The sequence below is a fragment of the Ranitomeya imitator genome, chromosome 4, assembly GCF_032444005.1.
Source record: "Ranitomeya imitator isolate aRanImi1 chromosome 4, aRanImi1.pri, whole genome shotgun sequence".
NCBI lineage: Eukaryota > Metazoa > Chordata > Amphibia > Anura > Dendrobatidae > Ranitomeya > Ranitomeya imitator.
Genome location: NC_091285.1, coordinates 160,090,349 through 160,118,006, shown reverse-complemented (window position 1 = coordinate 160,118,006; position 27,658 = coordinate 160,090,349). Strand labels below are relative to the sequence as shown.

Sequence of the window (27,658 nt, the reverse complement as noted above, 5' to 3'; positions counted from 1 at the left end):
TAAACCCGCATTTCTGGCTTTTCAAAAATTTTTTCTCTTTATGATGTTTACTGATTTTGGTTTAATAAATTATAAATTTTGACAGATCCTATCTTTAGTCTGTGTGCACACGTCACATTTGCGCGGCATTTTTGCCTCACGGATTTGTCACATTTGTCACATAAGGCTACTTTCACACTAGCGTTTTTTGCAATATGTCGCAATGCGTCGTTTATGGGGAAAAAAAACGCATCCTGCAAAGTTGTTTGCAGGATGCGTTTTTGCCCCATAGATTAACATTAGCGACGCATTGCCACACGTCGCAACCGTCATGCGACGGTTGCGCCGTGTTGTGGCGGACACCCGGGAGCAAAAAACGCTACATGTAACATTTTTTGCTGCCGACAGACTGCTTTTTCCGACAGCGCATGCGCGGCCGGAACTCCTCCCCTACCTCCCCGCACCTCACAATGGGGCAGCGGATGCGATGAAAATCTGCATCCGCTGCACCCGTTGTGCGGCACAAACAACGCTAGCGTCGGTAACCTCGGCCCAACGCACTGCGACGGGCCGAGCTCCACGCTAGTGTGAAAGTAGCCTAACCTGAAGGGATTTCTGATGCCAGCAAAGTGAATGAGAATCCGGGAGTCTCATCCACACTTTGCTTTCTTGTGACTTACAGGTTTGGTGCAAAAAATCTGCAGCATGTCATTTTTCAGCGTTTTTGTAGTGTTTTTTCACCTGATGACTTTAATTAAGTCAGTTAAAAATTCTATAAAAACGCAGGTCTAAAAATTATTGTTGATTTGCTGTTTTTTTGTTTTTTTTGTAGCTTTTTTTTCTTGCATTTTTCCCTGCGTTTTTAGACAGCAGTGATATAGCGTATAGCGATAAATAATAACCTAGGAGATAAAAGGCTAAAAACATGTAAAAATACCAAAACGTGATAAATGAGGTTTGTATGAAGAAACCCCTAGAAGCAATATTACCGCTCTCAGACGGTGAGTACTGTGAGTGAGGCCTACTTGGAGGTAATAATGCACCTTAGTGCATGATGAGCAATAGTGCAAGAGGCCCACTCAGGGTTAATAGTGAACATACCTGTTAGGTCATGTAGGCCACATAAGGAGGCTGTAGGTATGGTGGTGGATAGTGATATACAAGGGGTCCAGATGCAGCGATACCAGGTAAAAAGCTGTACATAGGGTCCTGCAGTGGAGTGCCCAGCGTGTGAATGGGAATATGGGCAGGCAAATCCGGAAATGCTGCAGCACAGTGGCGCTGCGAGGAGGCTGCGTAGAGCCAGGGAAAGCCCCGGCCGGTGGCGTCCCTGGATACGAGCAAGGGGGAAGATGGCCGACAGGAAACTGAACATGTGACTTCACAGCTTCAGAGCTACGGAGCGGTACTGGGACCAGATTGCTATCAACACATTTCAAAGGAACAGCGTCCTTCTTCATCAGGGTACGACGAAGTGTGTTTTCTTTTATGATAAATAATAACCTATTTGTCCTCCATACAATGAGTCATATATCAGTATGAGTCAAATACACCGTGGGCATCCTTGGGACACAGTCATGTGATAACTATTCTCCTGCATTGTTTACAGGTGTATAAAACATATTAGAATTGTTTTGTGTTGTAGTTATTTGGTTTTGCACATTTCTCTGCTCATCTCTTTTCACTGGCTTAGTTCTCCCTTTGTCACACCTCGGAGCATTATTTGTACACACTGTTTTACTATTTTTGAGAAAATCTTATTTATATTCTACTAGATGGTGGCCCGATTCTAACACATCGGGTATTCCAGAATATGTATGTAGTTTATTTATGAAGTTTTCAGAATAATGCAATTTATACACAGGATTCGGCCGGCCGGGCGCCACCAATTAGCGAAGCGTGGTTCAATATCCATGCCAAATCGCGGCCGGAATGCGCCTGTCGCTGATTGGTCACGGCCGGCCGTGACCAATCGGTGAAGCCAGGGCTTGCTCCAGGTTTTTGAGGGCCCCGGGCGAAAGGCCCCCCTCTTTAACACATACCATGATTTCTGATGCACAGATACAGCCGAGAAATATACGATAGCCAAGTAGCATATAACACAGCCCACGTAGTATATAACACAGCCACGTAGTATATAAAACAGCCCACGTAGTATATAGCACAGCCACATAGTATATTGCACAGCTCACGCAGTATATAACACAGCCCACGTAGTATATAACACAGCCACGTAGTATATAGCACAGCTCACGCAGTATATAACACAGCCACGTAGTATATAACAATGTGTGCACCATATCCCTGTTAAAAAAAAAAAAAAAAAAATTAAAATAAAGTTATATACTCACCTTCCGGCGGCCCCCGGAACCAGGTGAGGCATTTAGCAATGCTCATCGTGATGCTCCGGTCCCAAGAATGCATTGCGGTCTCGCGAGATGATAATGTAGCGGGAAAGGCGCCGGAAGGTGAGTATATAATTTTTTATTTTTAACATTAGATCTTTTTACTATTGATGCTGCATAGGCAGCATCAATAGTAAAAATTTGGTCACACAGGGTTAATAGCAGCGTTAACGGACTGCGTTACACCGTGGCATAACGCGGTGTAACGCAGCCATTAACCCTGTGTGAGCGCTGACTGGAGGGGGCACTGACGGAGAGTAGGAAGGGGCGAATTCACGCCCGGACTGTGCACGTCAATCAGTGACGTGGGACTTCCGTTACAAACAGATAGAAGTACCCCTTAGACGATTATAAAAATAGATGTGTATACCTATTTTTCTTCCCTTCTGAGCTTTGCAATATGCCTTAAAAGTAGTTCCTGATTACCCTGATTACATGTAGGGTATTGCCACTATCAGGAGTAATTGCACAACAAACTGAGAGGTCAGTTTTTTAGCAGTAAAATTGTAATGATTCATTCTTCACCGCCCAAAGGTTAAATTTCTTTGAGGCACCTGTTGTGTCAAAATGATCACTGCACCCCTAGTTTCTGTTGTTCTGGCATCTCAGGGGCTCTGCCAGTGTGACAGGGCACCCTCAAACTATTCCAGCAAAATCTAATCTCCAAAATGGTGCATCTTCCATTCTGAGCTTTGCACTGTGCCTCAAAAGTCCTTTTTGACCACACATGGGTTATTGCAACACTCAGGAGAAATTGCATTGTGCATTTTCTCCTGTTATCTTTGTGAAAATAAAAATGTGGGGCTAAAACAACATTTTTGTGAAAAGTGTTTTGTTTTTTTTTGTCCCCCACGGCTCTGTTATAAACTGTGAAGCACCTGGGAATTCAAGGTGCTTCACCATACAACTAGATGCATTCCTTGAGGGGTCTAGTTTAGAAAATGGGGTGACTTGTGGGGGATTTCCAGTGTTTAGGCCCAGCAGGGGCTCTCCGAACGCTGCATGGTGTCCACTCTCAATTCCAGGCATTTTTGCGTTCAAAACGTCGAACTGTGCGCCATCCCTTTTGAGCCCTGCCGTGCGCCCAAATAGTATTTTTTCCACAAATATGGGGTATCTGCATACTTTGAAGAATTTGCACAACAAATTTTGGGATCCATTTTCTCCTAATACCCTTGTGAAAATAAAAAATTGGGGGCTAAAGTAAAATTATTGTGAAAAATGTAAAATATTCATTTTTTTTGCCTTCCAAATTGCATTAATTCCTGTGCAGCACCTGGAGGGTTAATAAACTTCTTGTGTAGTTTTGAGGACTTTGAGGGGTGTAGTTTTTAAAATGGTGTTGCTTTTGGATATTTTCTTTCGTATAGGTCCCCTGAAGCCACTGCAAATGTGATGTTGTCCCTAAAAAAATAAATAAATAAATAAATAAATTTGTTATCAACTTTGAACCTTTCTAACTTCCAAGCAAAACATAGTTTTTCTTTTTGCAGCTGCTGCTTGACATTAACATAGTAACATAGTTAGGAAGGCCGAAAAAAGACATTTGTCCATCCAGTTCAGCCTATATTCCGTCAGAATAAATCCCCAGATCTACCACCTTCTAAAAAACCTAATAACTGTAAGATACAATATTGTTATGCTACAGGAAAACATCCAGGCCTCTCTTGAACACATCGACTGAGTTCGTCATCACCACCTCCTCAGGCAAGGAATTCCAGATTCTCTCTGCCCTAACAGTAAAGAATCCTCTTCTATGTTGGTGGAAAAAACCTTCTATCCTCCAGACGCAGAGAATGCCCCCCTTGTGACCATCACCTTCCTTGGTATAAACAGATCCTAATTTTGCTAATCTCTCTGGGTATTGTAGTTCCCCATCCCCTTTATTAATTTTGTTGCCCTACTTTGTACTCGCTCTAGTTCCATTATATCCTTCCTGAGCATCGGTGCCCAAAACTGTACACAGTACTCCATGTGCAGTCTAACCAGGGATTTGTACAGAGGCAGTATAATGCTCTCATCATGTGTATCCAAACCTCTTTTAATGCACCCCATGATCCTGTTTTCCTTGGCAGCCACTGTCTGGCGCTGGCTGCTCCAGGTAAGTTTATTTTTAACTAGGATCCCCAATTTCTTCTCCTTGTCAGATTTACCCAGTGAATGAAACAAAATTCTGTTTCAAAAATAGTGCTGATGTAAAGTAAACATGAGATGTTATTTATTACTGTATTTTTCGGACTTTAAGACGCATTTTTTTTCCCCCTAAAATTTTTGGGGAAAATGGGGATGCGTCTTAGTCGGAATATACTTACAAGTATTGTGGTGGCAGCATGTGTCGGGCGATTCTGCGGCTGTCCGAAGCTTCAGGGCGATGATCAGACACCTCCCCAGGCCGTTGCAGGTTCGGTGGTGCGGGGGCTCCGCCGGCACTTTTGTGAAAGCCTGGAGGCCCCGTACATCCGTTGCTGCAATGCGGTGGCCTCCGGCAAAATGGCCGCCAGGGGCGGCACATGCTCAGATTGAGATGTCGGCAACGAGATCTCATCCCGAAATCTCCGGAGACCAGATTTCCGCACTGAGATCTCCTCTCCCAAGATTTCGGGATGAGATCTCGCTGCTTAGATCTCAATTGGAGCATGCGCCACCCCCCGGCGGCCATTTTCCCGGAGGCCACCGCATCGCAGCAATGGATGTGCGGGGCCTCCAGGTTTTGACAAAATGCCGGCGCAACCCCCCACCACTGAACCAGGCTTGGATGGAATTTCCTATAGGCCACCGCATCACAGCAATATATGTGTGGGGCCTCCGGGCTTTCACAAAATGCCGACGCAGCCCCTGCACCACAGAGCACCGCTGAACCTGCCACACCAGAGTCTGGGATGGGAGTCATATCACCGAACCAATGAACACCCCGTGTGACAATGCTCCACCAGCGCTGACGATCCTTCCCCGGTAAGCTGAATTTGGACTGCAAGACGCACCCCCATTTGACACATTAATTTTTTTCCCTATATTTCTTCTGAAGATTTGGCGTGCGTCTTATGGTCTGGTGCTTTTTATAGTCCGAAAAATACGAGAACTACTTTGTGTGACATAACCCTTGTGAAGTTATTGTGAAACTTTCAACATTTTTGACAAATTTCTGATATTTTCACAAATGAATGCAAGTCACATTGAACAAATTGTACCACTATCATGAACTACAATATGTCACGAGAAAACCGTCTAAGAATCACTGGGCTCTTTTGAAGCATCCAGAGTTACTACACTATCCCTGGTTCACCATTTTATTTAAAAAAAAAAAAAAAAATCCCATGCGGGTCTGACGTAGTCCACAAGTGGAATCCTCAAAATTACAAACAGAGACGTAAAAACAATTCTGTCCCTCGTTCAGCATTTTATTAGAAAAAAAGGTTTCCACACGGGTCCAATCTAGACCACTGAATCCAACATAGTCCAGACACTGTGTGACCAAAAAACCTCTGAAGAGCAGTGACGTTACGTTGCTCTGCAGAGACGTCAGGTCACACGCATCGGGATCAGAGAGTGGCTGCTGCTAAAGCCAATGGATCATCTGAACGATGATGGTGGAATTGGGGAATCTCTGAACTACGTTGGACCTGCGTGGGAACTTTTTTCTAATGGTGAATGCGGAACACTGTTTTGCTTTTTTGTCTATGTTTTTCAGGTATCCATTTGTGGACTGCGTCAGATTCGGTGGATTATGTCTGACCTGCATGGGAATTTTTTTTTAAATAAAATCATGAGCCAGAGAGAGTGTGAGGGAGTGGTTTTTTGTTTTGCTTTTTTAAATAAAAATGTGTTTGTTTTTTTTTTCTTTTAAACTGGTTTAGTAGTGGGGGTGTCTCATAGACAGCGCTCCATTACTAACACACGGGCTTGATGTCAGCTCTGTTTTAGAACTGTTCACAGCTGACATCAACCCCAAGCTTCATTATCCCAATTGCCACCACATCGGGGCAATCTGGAAGAGCCAAGGCGAAGCGCAAGAATTGGCACATCTGATGTGATGCTCCACTTCTGGGGATGCTGCAACTCTGGTATTTTTAGACATGGACGAGGCCAATAATCAGGGACTTTCCCAACCTGATAATATCCACTCACAGCTGTCTGCTTTGCCTTTGCTGGTTACGAAAAATAAGGGGGAGGATCCCAAATTTTTTTTTTTTCGTCTCTTTATTTAATCATAAGCTGTCCAATAAGCTCCACGGGGTGCAATTTTTTTAATATGATGAGGGGTTTTGAAATTATATCTATGTCCGGATGTCTCACGTCTATATCTATGCAGTGCTGCTCAACCTTCATTTTTTCATAGACTGTACAATATCTTCAGAAATAAATGGAAATGTACCAAAGTTATATTCTCAGGATTTTTAGTTGGTGGTCCAAAGTAATGCAACATTAAAACTTTTTTTTTCAACTTACATATTCTAATTTCAAAGAAGAAAAAGAATAAACGGCATGTTCATCAATAAAGGCACCCCTAATTAATACTTGGATGAACACCATTAGGCATTGATGACAGCCTCCAAACGTTTCTTATAGCCATCTATAATCTTCTTGCACTTCTCTAGCTGGTATTTTCTTCCACTCTTCGTTTGCAATTTGTTCAAGTTCTTGAATGTTTTCAGGGTTCTTTTTCCCAATGGCAGATTTTAGCTCACTCCAAAGATGTTTAATGGGACTGAGGTCAGGACTCATTGCTGGCCATCTTAATACAGTCCATTTTTTTTTTTTCCTTTTTCAACCATTCCTGTGTACTTTTGAATGTATGCTTTGGTTCATTGTCTTTCTGGACGACCTGTGATCTTTGACTCAAACCAAGTTTTCTTACACTGAGTAGGACATTTCATTCTAAAATCTCTTGATGATTATTTGATTTAATGATTCCTGTGATACAGTCAAGGCCTCTAGTACCAGACACAGCAAAGCAACCCCACAGCATTATGGATCCTCTACCATGCTTAACTGTTGGTAGGGTGTTCTGTATTCTTTTGCTTATAAGCTTCATTGCGCCATCTGTAAGCAAATTGGCTGCTTTGCATCGCCTAAAAGCTCTATTTTTGTTTCATCTGTCCACAGAACATTTCCCCAGAAGGATTGTGGTTTGTCAAGGTACTATTTGTCAAAGATCAGTCATTCCTTTTCATGTCTTCAGCAATGGTTTCTTCCTTGACCTTCGCCGATATAGTTCTGCTTGGTTTAGTGTGCAGCGTATGGTACTTTTTAAAACCATGCCACTAGTCTTTTCCAGGTTGACCTTCAGATCTGTGGTGTTTTTTCACCTTTTGCACCAACCTTCAAAGACCTCTTTTGTCAATTTTCCTCTTTCCCCCACGTCCAGGAAAGTTCTTGACAGTTACATGCTTGGCAAGCATCTTAATAACATTGCGCACTGTTGAAACTGGGATGCCAAGGTCATTGGTGATGGCCTTATACCCTTTGCAAGTCTAGTTTGCTAAAAGCAGTTCTGATACCCTCAGACAGCTCCTTTGTCTTTACCATGTGGCTTTTTAAAACACAGAAGTCATCATTCATTGGCTAATTCATGTCACATGGGCACTGACAATCACAAGTGATTTGTGATTTATAACCGTCGAGTCAAAAAAGCGTCAAGTCCCCTATTGCTTGTACTATATATTGTAATACGATCAATGACTGGACCCGACATGTGACATAATAGTACATTATATGTTGGGAAGAGGTTGATGTCAAAATGATTCCTAGATGTTAATTTCTCAAGATATTGCATTTTAATAATTACTTCTGGTTTTAATTATTTAGAAAAAAAAAGATTTTCTTAAAGGGAAAGGGTCCATTATGACTTACCACCATATATTGCACAGGTGAATGCTGATTTAGGCTGTCTGTTTCCATGACCACTCATTTATCTCAGATGCATCCACGTCAGGCTAAACTTCAGCAATGCTTTGTGCTTTAGGTTTAGTAATAGCTTGGAAAATACTGAACGTAAAATAAAAAAAAACGTAATAAAGTGTTAACATTTAGATATGTGGCTAAGACGTCCTTTTTTAATAGCTGTGCATATTACGGCTTGAAATGTGTAATCCAAAAACCATTAAGGCTAATACCAGAATATTAAATGTATTAAATTATCAGAGGCGGCCAGTTTAGCCCAGGAACAGTTGCTCTCATTAGGCTGCATTTGCAGCTCGAAGAAAAACAAATCTTGCTGCTTTTTAGGCGCATTGTGTAAAATATATCCATGTATGTCTGCATGGCTATCTCATCCCATGCAGTAACCATTTACCGATTTCTAATATATAGGTTTATTGAAAAAGAAGTTTGAGTTAGAATACATATTCTACAACCCCAATTCCAAAAAAATGGGACGCTTTGTAAAATATAGCGATCACAAGAATGAAATGATTTGGAAATCTTCTCTATTGTGATTAACAACTGAACATATAACACGTATAAGAAATTGAAAGTTAGACGTCTTTCGATGTCACTTGAAAAAAATTAAATAATTTAGAGATTGATGGAAGCAACACATCTCGAAAAGCTGAGACAGGGTTAAAGGGAATCTGCCGCCAGTCTTTTGCTTTGCACCATAATGTAGGAGCAGAGACCCTTATTACAGCGATGTAAAACTTACTTGGCTATGTTTTTCCCTTTCAGTACAATCAGTGTTTTATCAGCAAGAGATTATCACTGCAGGACAGCTGGTCTCATGCATCTAAAGGTACCGTCACATTTAGCGACGCTGCAGCGATCCAGACAACGATGCCGATCGCTGCAGCGTCGCTGTTTGGTCGCTGGAGAGCTGTCACACAGACAGCTCTCCAGCGACCAACGATGCCGATCCCCTGGTAACCAGGGTAAACATCGGGTTACTAAGCGCAGGGCCGCGCTTAGTAACCCGATGTTTACCCTGGTTACCAGCGTAAACGTAAAAAAAAAAAAAAACACTACATACTTACCTTCCGCTGTCTGTCCCCCGGCGCTGTGCTTCCTGCACTGACTGTGAGCGCCGGCCGGAAAGCACAGCGGTGACGCCACCGCTCTGCTTTCCGGCCGGCCGGCGCTCATAGTGCAGAGAAGCACAGCGCCGGGGGACAGACAGCGGAAGGTAAGTATGTAGTGTTTGGGTTTTTTTACGTTTACGCTGGTAATAAGGGTAAACATCGGGTTACTAAGCGCGGCCCTGCGCTTAGTAACCCGATGTTTACCCTGGTTACCAGTGAAGCCATCGCTGAATCGGCGTCACACACGCCGATTCAGCGATGTCTGCAGGGAGTCCAGTGACGAAATAAAGTTCTGGACTTTCTGCGCCGACCAACGATGGCACAGCAGGATCCTGATCGCTGCTGCCTGTCAAATTCAACGATATCGCTATCCAGGATGCTGCAACGTCACGGATCGCTAGCGATATCGTTCAGTGTGAAGGTACCTTTAGTCCACCACTGATTAGCAATTCTCTCTCATTGTCCAATATACGCACAAGCTGTGGTGCCGACAGCTCTGCAACAGAGAAAATGATGACTCTAAGTAATGCACCCAGTTAAGTAAGTGATACATTGTTGGAATCAGGGTCTCTGTCCCTACTTCATGCTGCTGTCATATTGCATGGCAAAAACCTGCTGTACTAATGAAAAATAAAAGGATGATTTAATATCATTCAGAGATTCTGGAGCAATAGAAATGCAAACGTGAAAAGGCAAACGGTCAATATTGGATGCCCATGAGCTATGGTTTCTCAGGTGGCACTGCGCTAAAAACTGGCATCATTCTGTCGTGTAAATCATTACATGATCTCAGGAATACTTCCAGAAACCATTTGTTTGTGAACACCATTCACCGTGTAATCCACAAATGCTAGTTAAAGCTGTAAAAGGCAAAGAAGCCGCCATATATCAACATGATCCAGAAACGCTGCGGTTTTCTCTGGGCTAAAGCTCATATAATATGACAAATTGTGGTCAGATGAATCCAATTTTGATCTTCTTTATGGAAACCTCAAACGCCGTGTCCTGCAGACTCCAGAGAAGTAGGATATCCGCGCACAGCGGGAAAACTCTGCGTCTCTGGTGGTATAAGGTTGCATTAATGCCTATGGCATGGGCAGCCCATGGGCACTGTCCTGAAAGTCCCGACTTTTCACCAAGTGAGAACATTTGGCGCATTATGACACACAAAATCCGGCAGAGTAAATTTCTTCAAAATGAAATGAAAAATGTCCAACTTCCACCTTCTGATCGGTGTTGTGTTGTGTTGTGAATAAAATATGGCTATAAGAGATTTCCAAATCTGTGCAGTTTTGTTATCTCTACATATAAGTCTCAACTTTTTTAAAAGACTACAAAGAATTACATAGTAACATAGTAACATAGTAACATAGTTAGTAAGGCCGAAAAAAGACATTTGTCCATCCAGTTCAGCCTATATTCCATCATAATAAATCCCCAGATCTACGTCCTTCTACAGAACCTAATAATTGTATGATACAATATTGTTCTGCTCCAGGAAGACATCCAGGCCTCTCTTGAACCCCTCGACTGAGTTCGCCATCACCACCTCCTCAGGCAAGCAATTCCAGATTCTCACTGCCCTAACAGTAAAGAATCCTCTTCTATGTTGGTGGAAAAACCTTCTCTCCTCCAGACGCAAAGAATGCCCCCTTGTGCCCGTCACCTTCCTTGGTATAAACAGATCCTCAGCGAGATATTTGTATTGTCCCCTTATATACTTATACATGGTTATTAGATCGCCCCTCAGTCGTCTTTTTTCTAGACTAAATAATCCTAATTTCGCTAATCTATCTGGGTATTGTAGTTCTCCCATCCCCTTTATTAATTTTGTTGCCCTCCTTTGTACTCTCTCTAGTTCCATTATATCCTTCCTGAGCACCGGTGCCCAAAACTGGACACAGTACTCCATGTGCGGTCTAACTAGGGATTTGTACAGAGGCAGTATAATGCTCTCATCATGTGTATCCAGACCTCTTTTAATGCACCCCATGATCCTGTTTGCCTTGGCAGCTGCTGCCTGGCACTGGCTGCTCCAGGTAAGTTTATCATTAACTAGGATCCCCAAGTCCTTCTCCCTGTCAGATTTACCCAGTGGTTTCCCGTTCAGTGTGTAATGGTGATATTGATTCCCTCTTCCCATGTGTATAACCTTACATTTATCATTGTTAAACCTCATCTGCCACCTTTCAGCCCAAGTTTCCAACTTATCCAGATCCATCTGTAGCAGAATACTATCTTCTCTTGTATTAACTGCTTTACATAGTTTTGTATCATCTGCAAATATCGATATTTTACTGTGTAAACCTTCTACCAGATCATTAATGAATATGTTGAAGAGAACAGGTCCCAATACTGACCCCTGCGGTACCCCACTGGTCACAGCGACCCAGTTAGAGACTATACCATTTATAACCACCCTCTGCTTTCTATCACTAAGCCAGTTACTAACCCATTTACACACATTTTCCCCCAGACCAAGCATTCTCATTTTGTGTACCAACCTCTTGTGCGGCACGGTATCAAACGCTTTGGAAAAATCGAGATATACCACGTCCAATGACTCACCGTGGTCCAGTCTATAGCTTACCTCTTCATAAAAACTGATTAGATTGGTTTGACAGGAGCGATTTCTCATAAACCCATGCTGATATGGAGTTAAACAGTTATTCTCATTGAGATAATCCAGAATAACATCCCTCAGAAACCCTTCAAATATTTTACCAACAATAGAGGTTAGACTTACTGGCCTATAATTTCCAGGTTCACTTTTAGAGCCCTTTTTGAATATTGGCACCACATTTGCTATGCGCCAGTCCTGCGGAACAGACCCTGTCGCTATAGAGTCACTAAAAATAAGAAATAATGGTTTATCTATTACATTACTTAGTTCTCTTAGTACTTGTGGGTGTATGCCATCCGGACCTGGAGATTTATCTATTTTAATCTTATTTAGCCGGTTTCGCACCTCTTCTTGGGTTAGATTGGTGACTCTTAATATAGGGTTTTCATTGTTTCTTGGGATTTCACCTAGCATTTCATTTTCCACCGTGAATACCGTGGAGAAGAAGGTGTTTAATATGTTAGCTTTTTCCTCGTCATCTACAACCATTCTTTCCTCACTATTTTTTAAGGGGCCTACATTTTCAGTTTTTATTCTTTTACTATTGATATAGTTGAAGAACAGTTTGGGATTAGTTTTACTCTCCTTAGCAATGTGCTTCTCTGTTTCCTTTTTGGCAGCTTTAATTAGTTTTTTAGATAAAGTATTTTTCTCCCTATAGTTTTTTAGAGCTTCAGTGGTGCCATCCTGCTTTAGTAGTGCAAATGCTTTCTTTTTACTGTTAATTGCCTGCCTTACTTCTTTGTTTAGCCACATTGGGTTTTTCCTATTTCTAGTCCTTTTATTCCCACAAGGTATAAACCGCTTACACTGCCTATTTAGGATGTTCTTAAACATTTCCCATTTATTATCTGTATTCTCATTTCTGAGGATATTGTCCCAGTCTACCAGATTAAGGGCATCTCTAAGCTGTTCAAACTTTGCCTTCCTAAAGTTCAATGTTTTTGTGACTCCCTGACAAGTCCCCCTAGTGAAAGACAGGTGAAACTGCACAATATTGTGGTCGCTATTTCCTAAATGCCCAACCACCTGCAGATTTGTTATTCTGTCAGGTCTATTAGATAGTATTAGGTCTAAAAGTGCTGCTCCTCTGGTTGGATTCTGCACCAATTGTGAAAGATAATTTTTCTTGGTTATTAGCAGAAACCTGTTGCCTTTATGGGTTTCACAGGTTTCTGTTTCCCAGTTAATATCCGGGTAGTTAAAGTCCCCCATAACCAGGACCTCATTATGGGTTGCAGCTTCATCTATCTGCTTTAGAAGTAGACTTTCCATGGTTTCTGTTATATTTGGGGGTTTGTAACAGACCCCAATGAGAATTTTGTTACCATTTTTCCCTCCATGAATTTCAACCCATATGGACTCGACATCCTCATTCCCTTCGCTAATATCCTCCCTTAAAGTGGACTTTAGACAAGACTTTACATAGAGACAAACCCCTCCTCCTCTCCGATTTTTACGATCCTTTCTAAACAGACTGTAACCCTGTAAGTTAACTGCCCAGTCATAGCTTTCATCTAACCATGTCTCGGTTATTCCCACTATGTCAAAGTTACCTGTAGATATTTCTGCTTCTAGTTCTTCCATCTTGTTTGTCAGGCTTCTGGCGTTTGCGAGCATGCAGTTTAGAGGATTTTGTTTTGTTCCAATCTCCTCACTGTGGATTGTTTTAGAAATGTTCTTACCTCCCTTCTGAGTATGTTTTCCTGGGTCGTCTTTGTTCGAGTCTAATGTTTTTCTTCCCGTCCCCTCTTGTTTCTGTCTTTATGCCAATAGGCAGGAATTTACAATATCTGGCATTTTATACCAAAGTCTGAAACTGCGGTGCGCTGCGCTGGAGTATGATGCTCCAGTTTTATTTGTTGTGTTTATGTCCATGTACCAGAAAATGAAATCTGTCCTAGCTATGAGCTGTCATATTTCTGCCCGATCTTTTGCATCGAGTTATGGCAGAATTTAGAGTAATATGTCAGGCCGGTTGAGGCTGTGTATCCCCAATGCACCTTACTTGTCACCTTGGAAAGTGGTGAGATTGGCAAAAATAATTATACATTTATACATTATTCAGTCAACCAATGTCTAAAAAAAATTTCTCCTGACTGTTCATGTGTGGATTAACATGCAAGTTATGTGATTAGACAAAAAAACACTAATTAACTCACAGGGCATCTCTAATAAATAGAAGAAGTAATATACATTGTAAACGTACAATCTTTTAGAAAATGTGTGTATCCACTTTGTATCCAATTTTTTTTTAAAATATATATATACAAAAATATATACACAAACATTTGGGTAAAAAGTAAATAGGCTATACATGCTTGACAAATTGCTGAGGGCTAGCCCAAAGATATTGAGAACAAGGGTAGAGAAAGTGGTTCAGTGAATAATATGGCCACAATATTGATACAGCTAAATAGGTAACCAAATAACATTAATGAAATGATAGATGTACATATAACCACGAAAGCTGTATTGGAAGAGAGATACAAGCTAATCAAAAGGGGAAAAAACACAATCCATAGTTTTATAATTGATGCAAGGAAAACATTGAATATAAACATAATGAACCATAGTGGGCTCCAATAGGTAATTAGTAGGCTCTAATATTATGTAATATAACTATTATTAACTATTATTTACAACTACCTAATGATATGATAAGTGATATCCCGCACCACAACATTTCAAAAATGCTTGACTCGTGTTTCGCTAAAACAGCTTTGTCAGTAGGTGATATGTATCTTCTTGTTTGCAACCTCTAATATCTGACTAGGTGAAAATCTGGGTGTCCTTACTGCAATTTACCTAAGTAATTTCTCTTTTGTATGTTTTGTTAGAGGTGCCCCAACCCTCTCAGGACAGGACGGTATGACCTATTTTTTTCATACCATTCTGAGAGGTTTTTAAAAATATAAGTTGTCCAGATAGCTCTTTTAATCCGAAGGAAAAAAATCAGAAATGTTTTCATATGTATGAGTATAAGTGGGAGAATTACAATAAAACATTTCTATTTTTTTTTTTTACTTACAGGACGGAGTTCAGTCAAAAAGGGACCATAAAAATCACTGGTGCTGGATACCTCAACTGTGTGCTGGAGAAATTTGCCCAAACCTTTTTGAAACAAGGAGCTAAAAGGGTAAGGTCTCTTCAGTTTTGTGTATGGATAAATTGAAGGTACAGAAAGCACATAGTCTCGTGGTGACATACTTTAAACCAAAAAACATGGAAAGAAAATATACTTAGACATATATAAACATATGGTAATAAATCTTACCCCTTGTTCCAAGTGTTACCGGCTGCCCGGACTCCATAATTACTTGGTGAATGTATGAGAGATCTTGGGGTGACGTGTTGGTTAGAATATTGCTCGTGTTTTTTGGTTGACATTTGACTTAATAGATATAAAACACTGATGCATCCATATTAATTCCTCGCCAGTGAGAAAGACAAACCTTGGCAATACGCGTGGGGATTCTTCTGCCCCTCACAGGGATTTTCCTCAATCGCCTTATTCATTATTTTATTCTTCTGTATTGGTCTTTTTCATGTGAACCCTTTGTGCTGTTATTTTTTGATTACACATTCCTTTTTGAACATGTGCTTAGATTTCCTGTGAGGGGGTGTTTATTGACCCCTTATCTTGAGCATAGGCCCAGTATCTTGAGCATAGACTTTTCTCCCTTGCACGTAATTAGTTTTATCTATATGCTATTGGTGTTACTTTTATATACACTTTTTTCCCCTCCTTTCAATAAGTAATTTTATAAAAACTACACTAAGCAGCCCAGTAAGTGATACATTGCTGGAGTTAGGGTATCTGCCCCTAAATCATACGTCTCTTAGATTAGGTGGCAAGAATGTTACAATCTGGTGAAAGAGGGACAAGTAGGTAATTTTTTGGATGTTCAAGCTGATAAAGCTCCACTTTTGTGATTAAACTGAACTAAAATGATTGGTGTATAAGCTTTACCTTCAATTATTCTGAGTCGCATATCGAATTTTGGTTTTGATAATTTTTTGGAATGTCGAAGTAGACCTTTTCACATCCACTCATTAAAGTATGTGGCTTAAATAGCTACGTAGCTTTTGCGATTAGTCATTTTTCCAGTTGGACTAAAAAATATACTCTATGGGCGGTATTGGCATATCCACAAGAATTGTACATGTGACAAGATTTTCTACATCAGTCACATATATGTTAAGGAAATTATTTTTCAGACAAGGGGTATCCAAGGACGCATTTTGGCCAATCTGATTTCTTTTTTTTCTTTTTTTTTTTTTAAAGTAAATAAGACTCGAAAAAGGCAACCGAAGTTTAACGGTCACAATAGAGCAATAGATATAAATTAGTTTAATTACTACATTTAAAAACTCCTACAGAAATATTTTAGTAAAACATTGGTCCATCATTCATGGTGGCCTCATTTTAACTGGGATTCTTCCAATCCAGATAGACCTAAAATTCTATACAGATGGAATATGAATGTAAAAAATCATTTACCAACGAGTCGCATAAGATCAGTAAAGATCAGATTGGCAAAACAAGACTGTTCAAGTTATCTTTGTTTCCTGATCTAAAAGGGTCTTTCAGATGTGGAAGCCTGAAATGCCAGCACTGCCCTTTGCTTGGACACTGTTTCAATTGGTTATTATTCCTTTACTAAAAGCTGTAAGAGCCACTATGCAAGTAAAAGAAAAGTTAACCTATTTTTGTTCAAGATCAGATGTGTGAAGGCCTTAAACGTAGAAAATTTAGTGTTCCTTTTAGAAGTAATAACTACAACTGTACAAAAAGACATGAACTACACATCCTAAATTTCATACTTGATCTAATGCAGCTAGGTAAAAAATGACAAACTGAACATTAGGTTCTTAGTTTAACATTCTGATCAGACTGTATGAAGCCCACTGCCATTTCATGGTGAACCTCTCAGTAGGTCCCTAGCCTGAAAGGTGTGGAGTAGTGTGCAACCTACAGTCACAGAGACAGCTTCTTCAGTACAACCTTCTGGTCATCGTGGCTTGTCATTTAATCAGCAGTGCAGGATACTTCCATCCCCCTTACCACATTTTGTATGTAGCTTTAATTGAGGGTATTCATATCTTACTTGGAGTAAGGGTTTAAGAATAATAGCTCTTTAATATGTAGCTGCCTCTTTTTAAAGGGACCAAAAGTAACTTGACAATTATCTCAAAAGCTCTTTAGTGGGTTGCATGGGCTACTCCCTCATTTATCGATCATCATTTAAGCGGGTAAAAGGTCTTGAGCGGATTTCGATTGTGGCATTTGCATTTGAAAGCTGTTGCTGTGAACCTACAACATCCTGTCAAAGGAGTTCTAAATTGAAGAGAAACAGACCATCATTAGGCTGAAAAAAAGAAATCCATCAGAGAGATGGCATAAATGTTAGGAGTCGCCAAAACAACAGTTTTGTTACATTGTGCTAAAAAAATTAGCGCACTTGTGCGTTTAGGATTGGGAGCTCAAAAAGGCCATGGAAGACAATGATGTTGGATTATTGTAGAATAATTTTCATAGTGAAGAAATCCTCCATCACCGTATCCACGGAAGTGAAGAACACTCTCCAGGAAGCAGGTGTTTATTGATGAGGTGACTGAAGACAGAAGCAGCTGGATGAATTCAGAAGTGTACAGGGCTATACTTTCTGCTCAGATTCAATCAAATACTGCAAGGTTGATTGGACAGCACTTAACAGTACAGATGGACATTGACCCAGTCTATCACCAGATCTCCACCCTATCGAGCATTCATTTCACTTGCTTAAGACAAAACTGAAGGCACAAAGACCCACAAACTAGAAAATAACAGGAGGAAACCCCAGGTTTGGTGTTGCCTATGGCTTCCAGACTTTGAGCAGTCATTACCTGCAAAGGATTATCTACGATGTATTAAAAATGAACATTTTATTAGTGGTAAAGTTAATTTGTCTAATTACTTTTGAGTCCCTGAAATGAGGAGGCTTTGAAGAAAAGTGGTTGCAATTCCTAAATATTTCACAGCATACAGAGCCCAAATCACTAAGATTGTCACTGTCCAAATATTTCTGGATCTATGTTTAGTGGCCACTTAAAGTTCACCTAATGTTTCTCAAACATTATAGATTGTACATTCTAGATTTGTTTTTTTTTTTACTCCAATAAGCTTTGACATTTGGAAGTAAAGTTCTTTACACTGTACTCCTTTCCTAAGATGTATTTATTAGTTTAGTTTCTCACTAGTTTGGTCATGGGCATAAGGGAAACCTATATTACACTTACCGGTGATCCATTTTCCATGAGCCCATACAAGTACTGCTTAACCCCTTAGTGACTGAGCCAAATTTTTGAAATCTGACCAGTGTCACTTTATGTGGTAATAACTCTGCAATGCTTCAACAAATACCAGTAATTTTGAGATTGTTTTTTTGTGACACATTATACTTTATGATGATGGTAAATTTAGGTCAATATGTTTTGTGTTTGTTTATAAAAAATATAAAATATTTGAGAAAAATGTTAAAAAATTAGCAATTTTCAAACTTTGAATGATTATCCCTTTAATCCAGATGGTCATACCACAGCAAACCATTAATAAATAACATTTCCCACATGTCGGCTTTACATCAGCACAATTTGTAAAATATTCTTTTATTTTGTTAGCTTTTTAGGAGGATTAAAAGTGTAGCAGCAATTTTTCATTTTTACAAGGAAATTTACAAAATTCATTTTTTTAGGGACTTATCCATGTTTGAAGTGACTTAAGGGTTCTCATATATTGGGAAACCCCCAAACGTGATACCATTTTAATAACAGCCCCCCCTGACATATCAAAAACTGCTGTCAGGTAGTTTATTAACCCTTCAGGTGCTTTACAGGAATTAATGCGAAGTGGTATGACAGAAATGAAAATGTGTATTTTTACCACCTAAATGTCTCTAACTTCTGAGCAGATTACTACAGCAATCACACTCTAAGGCCGCTATTTGGTCGTGAATTGCCATGGCAAACATCGAGACCACACAATCATGATCTGAGGACACCAATTTGGTTAAATAGGAAGCCCCCACACTCTGTTAACCAGTTATAATGATGTAGTCACTATTGACAGCAGCATCAAAGGGGTTAAACAGATTTGTACGGTGCAAACACTAATAATGGCTGATGCAGCAAGTTGTCAGTTATAGTGCACAACCGACAGATGCTGGATTGTCACCTGTATGGGGAGGATATTCTCTTATAGCTCAGGTCAGTTAAAAGACGTATTGGTGGTCATTAAGGGGACCTCTCCATACCCCCTGCATGTTTTCACTTTTATGCATACATGTCAATGTTTTACTTGCCTGTGATGCATCTTGCTAGTGACCTGTTTCCTGTCTGGATAGAAGGGGCTTTCTTACTGATCCGGTCATGGGCTCATGGAAAACAGATACCGGAACGTGTAATCTAAAGTATTTCCATGTCAAGGGTCAATAACTTTCAACTCCCTTCTGTAGGTATTGCTGTTACACAAGTCATCTGGTGCACGCATGCTATGTTTTTTCCATAGAACATCCACCTAATAGTGGACACTTATTCCTTATTATCTCATTTCCACTCCCCAGATGCTCTTGTACATGGGTAATAGAATGATTCCCGCTATTTCTTTGCATACTGCAAAACAAAGGCACAGCGTAACTAAAGTTTGTGGAACTAGCTTGAGATGATTGTGCTTGGCTATTTTTTTTTTTTTTCGAAACAAAACACTCAAAACTTGATGTATTGCCTATTTTCTGTGCTACAAAAAATGCCCCACTGCTATATTTTCCTTTGTAATTAATAGGAAGCTAATTCAAATAGTATTTGAGTAGGTTTTTTATGTAGATTTTGTGGCCGATATAAACATACCCTAAACCCATTTCTAAATCGCCCTTTGCTGTGCCATGGGAGAGGCAAAGGTTCATCATGAGCACTGCTGCTTCATCTCCCCTATATGCAGGGCCCACTTAGTTCGTCTAATGGCAGAAACCCTTGGTCCCCCTGGAGAGATTTGATCCATAGGTGGTTAAGCACATGAATTGTTGTCGCTTCTAATGATAAATGAGGCCCTCTCTGCTTGGCGATTTTGCATTATAGCAGCCAGCTGCAGCATTCTGCTTATCATATAATGTGCTTTTTAGTGAAATAATAATTGATATCTGTTTGATTTTATTGAAGGAGCTTCAATAAAAGATGTCAGAATAGAAAAAGAATATTGAAAACATCAGCACGAGACCCGCAAACATTCTAGTGAATAGTGAATGGTAATTGTTCTGCCTTGAATGGCATAGTGCCGACTGTCAATCATCGAAACCTTTTAAGCTTTATCTGCAAGTGTGGGAAGCTTAATGGTTAGGTAATGTGTGCTATAGTTTCTGTGTATTTCTAAGCTGTACAAGTTAAATGCTTCCTACCCAGTGTCTTCCAGCTCAGATCAACTTGTTTGAACTCTAGGTAAAAGGACTGTATGTTGACGATATTGCGATGTAAAGCATCCCTGCAAAATCGGCGGTAATGAATCGCTTTACATCTTTTATCACCACTCATAGATTTTCCATCTAGAACCTGAGAGTTAATGCCCATTATCTTTATCTTGCGGGTGTACTATGGGTGTTGGGCATAGTGGTAAAGTATAAGTACAAAAAGCTTTTAAAAGCAAAATTGTATTTGGTAGTATGACGTTATCAGTTATCACCAGAAAATGGTGAGAAACAGAAAAACAATTATATTCCAAGAGCCAGAAATTTCCTTTTAAAATCATAACTGTTGACTATAGTTTGGTTGTAAACCATGCATTCAAAGTTGTTACCCAAATTGTTTAAATTAAAAAAAATATTCGTATTCAATACTGGTAAATGATTTTCCCATCTCCTAAAGTGTTGGAATACCCCAGAAATATGCTAACACTTTGTAACTTTGCTGGGGGTCCAATTTCTGGGTCCCCCCACCAATCATGAGAATAAAGGGGATGGGATGAAGGACAATTCAACATATTTCAAATGTATTAAAAGCATGCACCTCTTAATACGTGAGTTTTACTTCTTTAAAATAATTGTAAGTTTAAGGCTGGCTTATGCTAGTCTTAAAGGGTAACTCTGGGGAGATTTAAAAAAATGCACTGAGGAGGAGCGTAAAGAATCACAACAAGCATCACACTACCTAGAAGTAACTTGAATAGGTATTGGATGAATAGGACAGGCTGCTGTTTGAATTCCGTGTCTGGACGAGCTGCAGTCTACCGAAACAGAGCTCCACGAGATCTGTGTCTCAAATGACAGATTAGCTGTATCATAACAGAATATACCGGAGCTGCAAGAGACGTGTGTGTGTGTGTGTGACAGCAAAATAAATACGTTTTCTAGTTGGCTGACTAAGCACTGATATTAGAGAATAAATCCTTTGTGCCAAGTCCGATTTCACAGGCTTTCTCCACAACCTTCAGAGGAACGTGTGGTTAGGATACTGATCTTCTGATAGTTGAGACACAGGTCCCTGGAGCTGTGTTTCATCATACTGCAGTCCACCTGACACGTGAGTAGGATAGGCTGCCATTTCAATTATGGTGCAGGGGCTATTTTATTACATTCTTGGAGAACCCCTGTAATGGCACTAGCTATTTCTAATCTGTGGCAGCTCTATCTTATCTATAGACACTGAACTCTTAGGAACAACACCTATGCTTTTTTTTTTTTTCAACCAAATTTACTTTTTTCTGGCACAGGTAAGAAATGAATTATGGGGTCTCTGCAGGGCCGGCTCCAGGTTTTTGAGGGCCCCGGGCGAAAGAGTCTCAGTGGGCCCCCCCTTTAACACATACCCCGATTCATGATCGCATATAAACACAGCCATGTAGTATATAACACTGCCCACGTAGTATATAGCAGCCCATGTAGTATATAGCAGCCCACGTAGCATATAGCAGCCCACGTAGTATATAGCAGCGCAGCCCACATAGTATATAGAAGCGCCACTCACTCATGCACTGGTAGGACTAGGAGCTCCTCCTGAATCTGCCTCATAACTTCAGCAGCACGGCAGCCAGCCAGGGGCGGAGATCAGAGCAGAGAACGTGCTCTCTCCCCCCACAAACAATGTCACACTGGCTGCCTTCTCTTAACCCCTATGTGTGCCTGCCTGGCTGCACTCACTGAGTGATAAGATGCTTGTGTCAGATCTGGCACATAGGGGTTAAGAGAACGCAGCCAGCAGTGACTTTATAGGCGGAGAGAGCATGTTATCTCCTGCTCTGCTCTCCCAGATGTATCTATGACAGCATGAGTGGGCCCCCCTCTCTCCCCAGGGCCCCGGCATTTGCCCGCTGTGCCGGGTGCTGACGCCGGCCCTGGGTCTCTGTAACAGTATTAATAAGTCAGAGCTTAGAGGTAGGATGTGCTATAATAAGCGCAAACATGAGACCTGAAATTATGATATTTAATAAAGAACTTCATAAAGAAGCACAAAATCTGCTATAAAAATAACTTAAAAAGAGTGCATCTCTGTATACTTGAATCTTACACTTCAAATTAAATTTCATTTAATTATCTGAGATTTCGTTTCATGCAGATTCTCATTGGAATAATGTGAAGTGGCACATAGTTTGTGAAAATTATCAATTTTGATTATTTTTAAGAGGATTTTTCCTCCTAAGTTGCTGATTAATAAAGAGATTGCGGGGAAGGGGGGGGTTCTGTGGGCTGCATGCAGTCTTAGAAGAAAGAAATTTCAGCGCTACTCTTCATCATGTTAAACATCAAAATTGGAAAAGTAATTTTTTTTTTGTTACTATAGACTACACTTAAAAGGAACCTACAGACAGTGTCAGGTTGGCGTCGTGTTTCTGATTACATTGACACCTGGGTTGAAGAAATCTGTCTTGTGGTTGTTGTTTAATCTTTAGTTGTAGCTTTCAGTTAATGAGTTTCACACTCCGGGGCGGCTTTTGGGGGGTTTTCATGTGGTGCTCTGCTTACGTATTCATCTGCTTATGACTGGTCACTGAGGAACCTGTCCCCTATATTACCTTTTGTACTACATACAAAAAAATTACACTCATCATGCAGTCGCTGGAGCCTGCGCTGTAGCATGATCGAATCTATTAGTCCATATTTTCATTTGATTTTGTCATATAAATTTCTTGAGAGGGGGGGAATTCTTAAGTCAAAATGACGGCCACTAATGCGCAGTAGCATCATTTAGATTGCCGAATAATGCTACTGCGCATGCTCGGCTGGTGGCGACATTTTGATTAATATAATTTTTCTTTCCCCCCAAAATTTATATGACAAAATCAAATGAAAATATAGATATTCTAGATTGTATCATGCTACAGCGCCGGCGCCTGCCTGATGAATGTAATTTTTATTTTTTTCAAACAATGCAGTCTAATGTAAAATAGGGGGCAGATCAGTGAGTGATTAGTGATTTGTCATAAGCCATAAGGATGAATATCTAAAGCAGAGCACCACAAAAAGACCCCCACAAAGGCCTGCCCACTATGGCAGCATATCCGATGCATGCTGTATGGGGTAAAACCATGCTTTCCCTGGACAGTTGTTTCAGCCTTTGTGAACTGGCCTTAAAACCTCCGGAATCTCTGGAAAACTGTATAGAGCAAGAGATTATAGTAGGGTTGGTCATGAAACCAGCGGCCAATCGAGACATCGTGGTCCGTTCTCAGACCATGAAAGGTGGATATGTAAAACAGAACTAACAGACCATGTTTTTTCTTTCTCTTCTGACTTGCATCATTCCCCTCCATTATAAAGACGCAGAACTAGGAAGTAGAACATTTTATCCTGCTCCCCATTACGGTTGTCCTGAAAATTGCGTTTAGGCCTCATTCAGTCTCCAGTGTTTTTCACACACAAAAACATTTGTAAAAGTGTCGTTGGTGTTTATGGATCAGTGTCTCGTCTGTGCTTTTGGATCCGTGTCTTGTCGGTGCTTTTGGATCTGTACCTTGTACGTGCTTTTGGATCCATGTCCCGTCGGTGCTTTTGGATCCGTGTCTCATCGGTGCTTTTGGATCCGTGTCTTTTTAGGTGCTTTTGGATCCGTGTCTTTTAGGTGCTTTTGGATCCGTGTCTCGGCGGTGCTTTTGGATCCGTGTCTCGGCGGTGCTTTTGGATCCGTGTCTCGGTGGTGCTTTTGGATCCATGTCTCGGCGGTGCTTTTGGATCTGTATCTCGTCGGTGCTTTTGGATCCGTGTCTTGGCAGTGATTTTGGATCCAAGTGTCTTGTAGGTGCTTTTAGATCCGTGTCTCAGCGGTGCTTTTGGATCCGTGTCTCGGCGTGCTTTTGGATCTGTCTCATGTGTTTTTGGATCCAAGTGTCCGCTTTTGTACGGTCTGTGATTTTCACTGGCTCATACACTTTTTATCTTCATCTGTGATATCTGTAAAGAACGGACATATCTCTGTGCTTTTTTGCAGGCCTTGTGCCAGAGCAAAAAACAGACATAAGAGCAGCGTCATAGACTATAATAAGTACGAGTTTTTGATTTACGGTGACTAAGAAGCTTCTTCCATGTGCTAGAAATACAGAATAACAAACACAATGTGAACTATTATAATGGCGCATTTACTTAGTTCCTGTCAAACTACTGTAACATTGTATTTCACAGATAGTGGTGACCTGATTCCACTTATTTAATAGTATAGCCTTTGTATTATCAGACAATATGCTGCACATTCATCTACATCCGTGTTATTTCATGCTAATATAATTTACTTTTTTGTTTTTACAGAGTATTGCTGTCATGGAAAAGATCCTGGAGGAAAAATATGGCAGCCCTGTCTCCTAACCCTGAACCTTGCTGAATTTCTTCATAACACAGAAAAGACCCTAAAGGCTTTATTGTTGCTGTATTTTTCAAGGTTCAAATGGGTTTTTATTGCTAAAGCACTCAAGGAATGATTGAAGCAGTCAGTTTGTTAAATTGGATCCATCACCTTTAACTTCAAAGCCACTTCTTTGTGAGAGTCTGCAAATAAGGACCCTGGGATGCAGCGGAAATCTAATTATGTTGAAATATACTTCAATCTCTCCATGTGCATGGGGGGGAAGATGCATGTATGAATGAGCAGATTGATGTAAGAATGAAAGGCTGCTTTTACTGCCATCCATCTAGATGTCTATACCGAGATCCATTGTAGTGATGTAGCTGGCACTCGTCTTACACAACTTGCAGAGCTTGGGAATCATACACGATAAGGCAATTGGCTTCTGATGAAAACTTTTAGGTTTTTAGTTGAGGCCAAGCCGGTGCCATTAGATTGAATTACTGTAAAGTCTGGGCCAGCTGACAGATGGAAGTACTAAACATGCCTGTAATGTACGACAATATTGCACAAGACTACAGACACTCGTAATGGGAACCACAAAACCAAAGAGAAACTTTTTAAAATGTTGCCATCTATATAACGCTCTGAAAATTGGCTAGGAAAGAAAAAATGAGCCAAATCGCCTGACTCCAAGTATTTAGTAGTTTCTTGGGGCTGATTACTGGGCAAAAAAAAATTTCCCTTAATTGCAGTAGAGCGGTAGAGACGAGCAAATCAATTGTCGGGACTCCGGTCCAGTGGACATGTCTGTATACCATAGCTGCTGTACTGGGGCCCTGAGAACTGCCTCCTTACTGCCGGCATTCCTTGCACCTCTTCTCATTCGTAGGCCCAGCGCAACGTTATCGTTGTGGCTTGACTCGCGGGAATGCCGGCAGAGAGGAGGTGGATCACAGGACTTTGATCCAGCGGCCACAGAATGTGGATGTTGGTGTATTGGACCAGTCTCTTGCAAATGTATCACTCATGTCTATTGAGTAACAGGTTAAGTCAAAGAAATAGTGCTCAATTTTTGGTTATTTCCTGAAAGTAAACATATGTTCATTGACACATGGTAAGAACTTTTGACCTTGGTGTGCCGATCGTAGGCTAAGTGCACACGGCAGTTTTGGCTACTGTACGTTGTTTCTGCTCGAGGTTCATGGCCAGCAGTGGACACTGTGCTGTCCTATGGGGAGCACCACTGTACAGTCTGCTGTTCTTTGCTATGCAGTCTAATAAACCACATACAGACTCATAGCGGCCAGATGGAGGCGTAAAGGACTGGTGAATAGTGATCTAATGCAAGGATAAAGTATGTGCCAGGAGCTTGTCTCCATGTATCCATGTGTCTGCAATGTGCACTTAGCCTTACTCCGCTATCCCAATGTCTGCCTAGCCATGGAAAGCAGTCCCTTCCCAACCGCAAGGAGCAGAGATAACGATGTTAATTGGCACAGCCATAATCCATAATGCCCTGCTTATTAAAAAAAATAGTGCTTTTCTTCCCTCCTTTGGTCCGTCGCTGGCCTGATGTCTGTTATTGTCTGCAGCGCTGACGTCACATCAACAGCGCTGCAGCCAATCACTGAGCTCAGCGGCTCTGACCTCAGCACTGGTCCTGGCAACAGGGGTTTTATAAAAATGGAAAATCCCTTTAAACCTTTTTTTTTTTTTTTCCTTCTGCTAATTTTTTCGTTAAGCTATGCACCACATGCAAGTGATTAATTGACATTTGCAATAAACCCCGTTTTTTATTTTATTTTCCTGCCATAAAATTCTGCAATATTCGTGTTTTATATGTTGCCTGGCTGGATGATGATACATTTCTACATTTCCGACTTTCAAAACACAGTAAAAGGAATAGTAAATGGCAGAGCCTGAAATATTCATCTCGCTGCAGTTTGGGGTGAAGACGAAAAATACGTTTGAAACGAGATGGAGAAAGAAGGACGAAAACAAATATTTCAAAACAAATGTTTATCTCCTCCATTTAAAGGACGCGTCGCTCCTTTACAGTCTTCATATATTTGCTGCCACCTCCCTTACCTTCAGTGTTTGAGTATGACCAGATGTAGGTAGTTACAGCAGGGACATATAGATTCTGATTTTATTAAGAACTTGAAACGCACACAGGGCAGACATTTATTTATTTTTATGGATCTTCATGACCGGAATGAGAATAGTCATATATTCCGTTAATTTGTATTTAATTATTGTAATAAAGCTGTGTCCGCTGAAAACTGACAGACATTACACGCTGTAGTACTGTAGTATTATTGCATGCAAGAGCAGTCATCAAATGTACAGTTACAGGGGTATTCCCATCTCCAAGATCATATTACAATATGCAGTAGGTATAATATTAGCAGATGCCTCCAATTACAAATGTAGCATAGTTCTTTCGATTCACTATGTTGCTTAACCTACTGCAAGGCCCTGTAGATGGGGTAAGTATCAATTGTTATGCCCACTAACAACTAACTCACTATATGAGTGGTTGCAACCATGGATCCGTAAGCTACTGTAATGCCCTGCACAAATTGTGCATATATATATATATATATATATATATATATATATATATATATATATATATATATATATATATATATATATATATATATTATATATTTTATATACATATTTTATATACCGGTATGTATGTATATACTCACCCAATCTGGTGACCATTGAAAAAAAAAATGATGTAAAATACTGACCAAATACTGAATGTGTGAATGTGGCCTAAGGTAGATAAGTTACACCAGAATACATGTTCTAAGCGCTCTGCACTTCTC

At 40.5% G+C, this 27,658-nt stretch overlaps 1 protein-coding gene across 1 annotated transcript in view; it reads left to right on the top strand.

Moving 5' to 3' along the window:
- PRELID2 (PRELI domain containing 2) overlaps window positions 1–27,424 on the top strand; it is a 161,330-nt gene extending 133,906 nt beyond the window's left edge. The window contains exons 5-6 of the mRNA XM_069764063.1: window positions 15,051–15,156; window positions 24,782–27,424. Of these exons, the coding sequence (XP_069620164.1) occupies window positions 15,051–15,156; window positions 24,782–24,838 (163 nt within the window). The 3' untranslated portion in view covers window positions 24,839–27,424. The remainder of the gene's footprint in view (window positions 1–15,050; window positions 15,157–24,781) is intronic.
- Window positions 27,425–27,658: the final 234 nt, after the last annotated feature.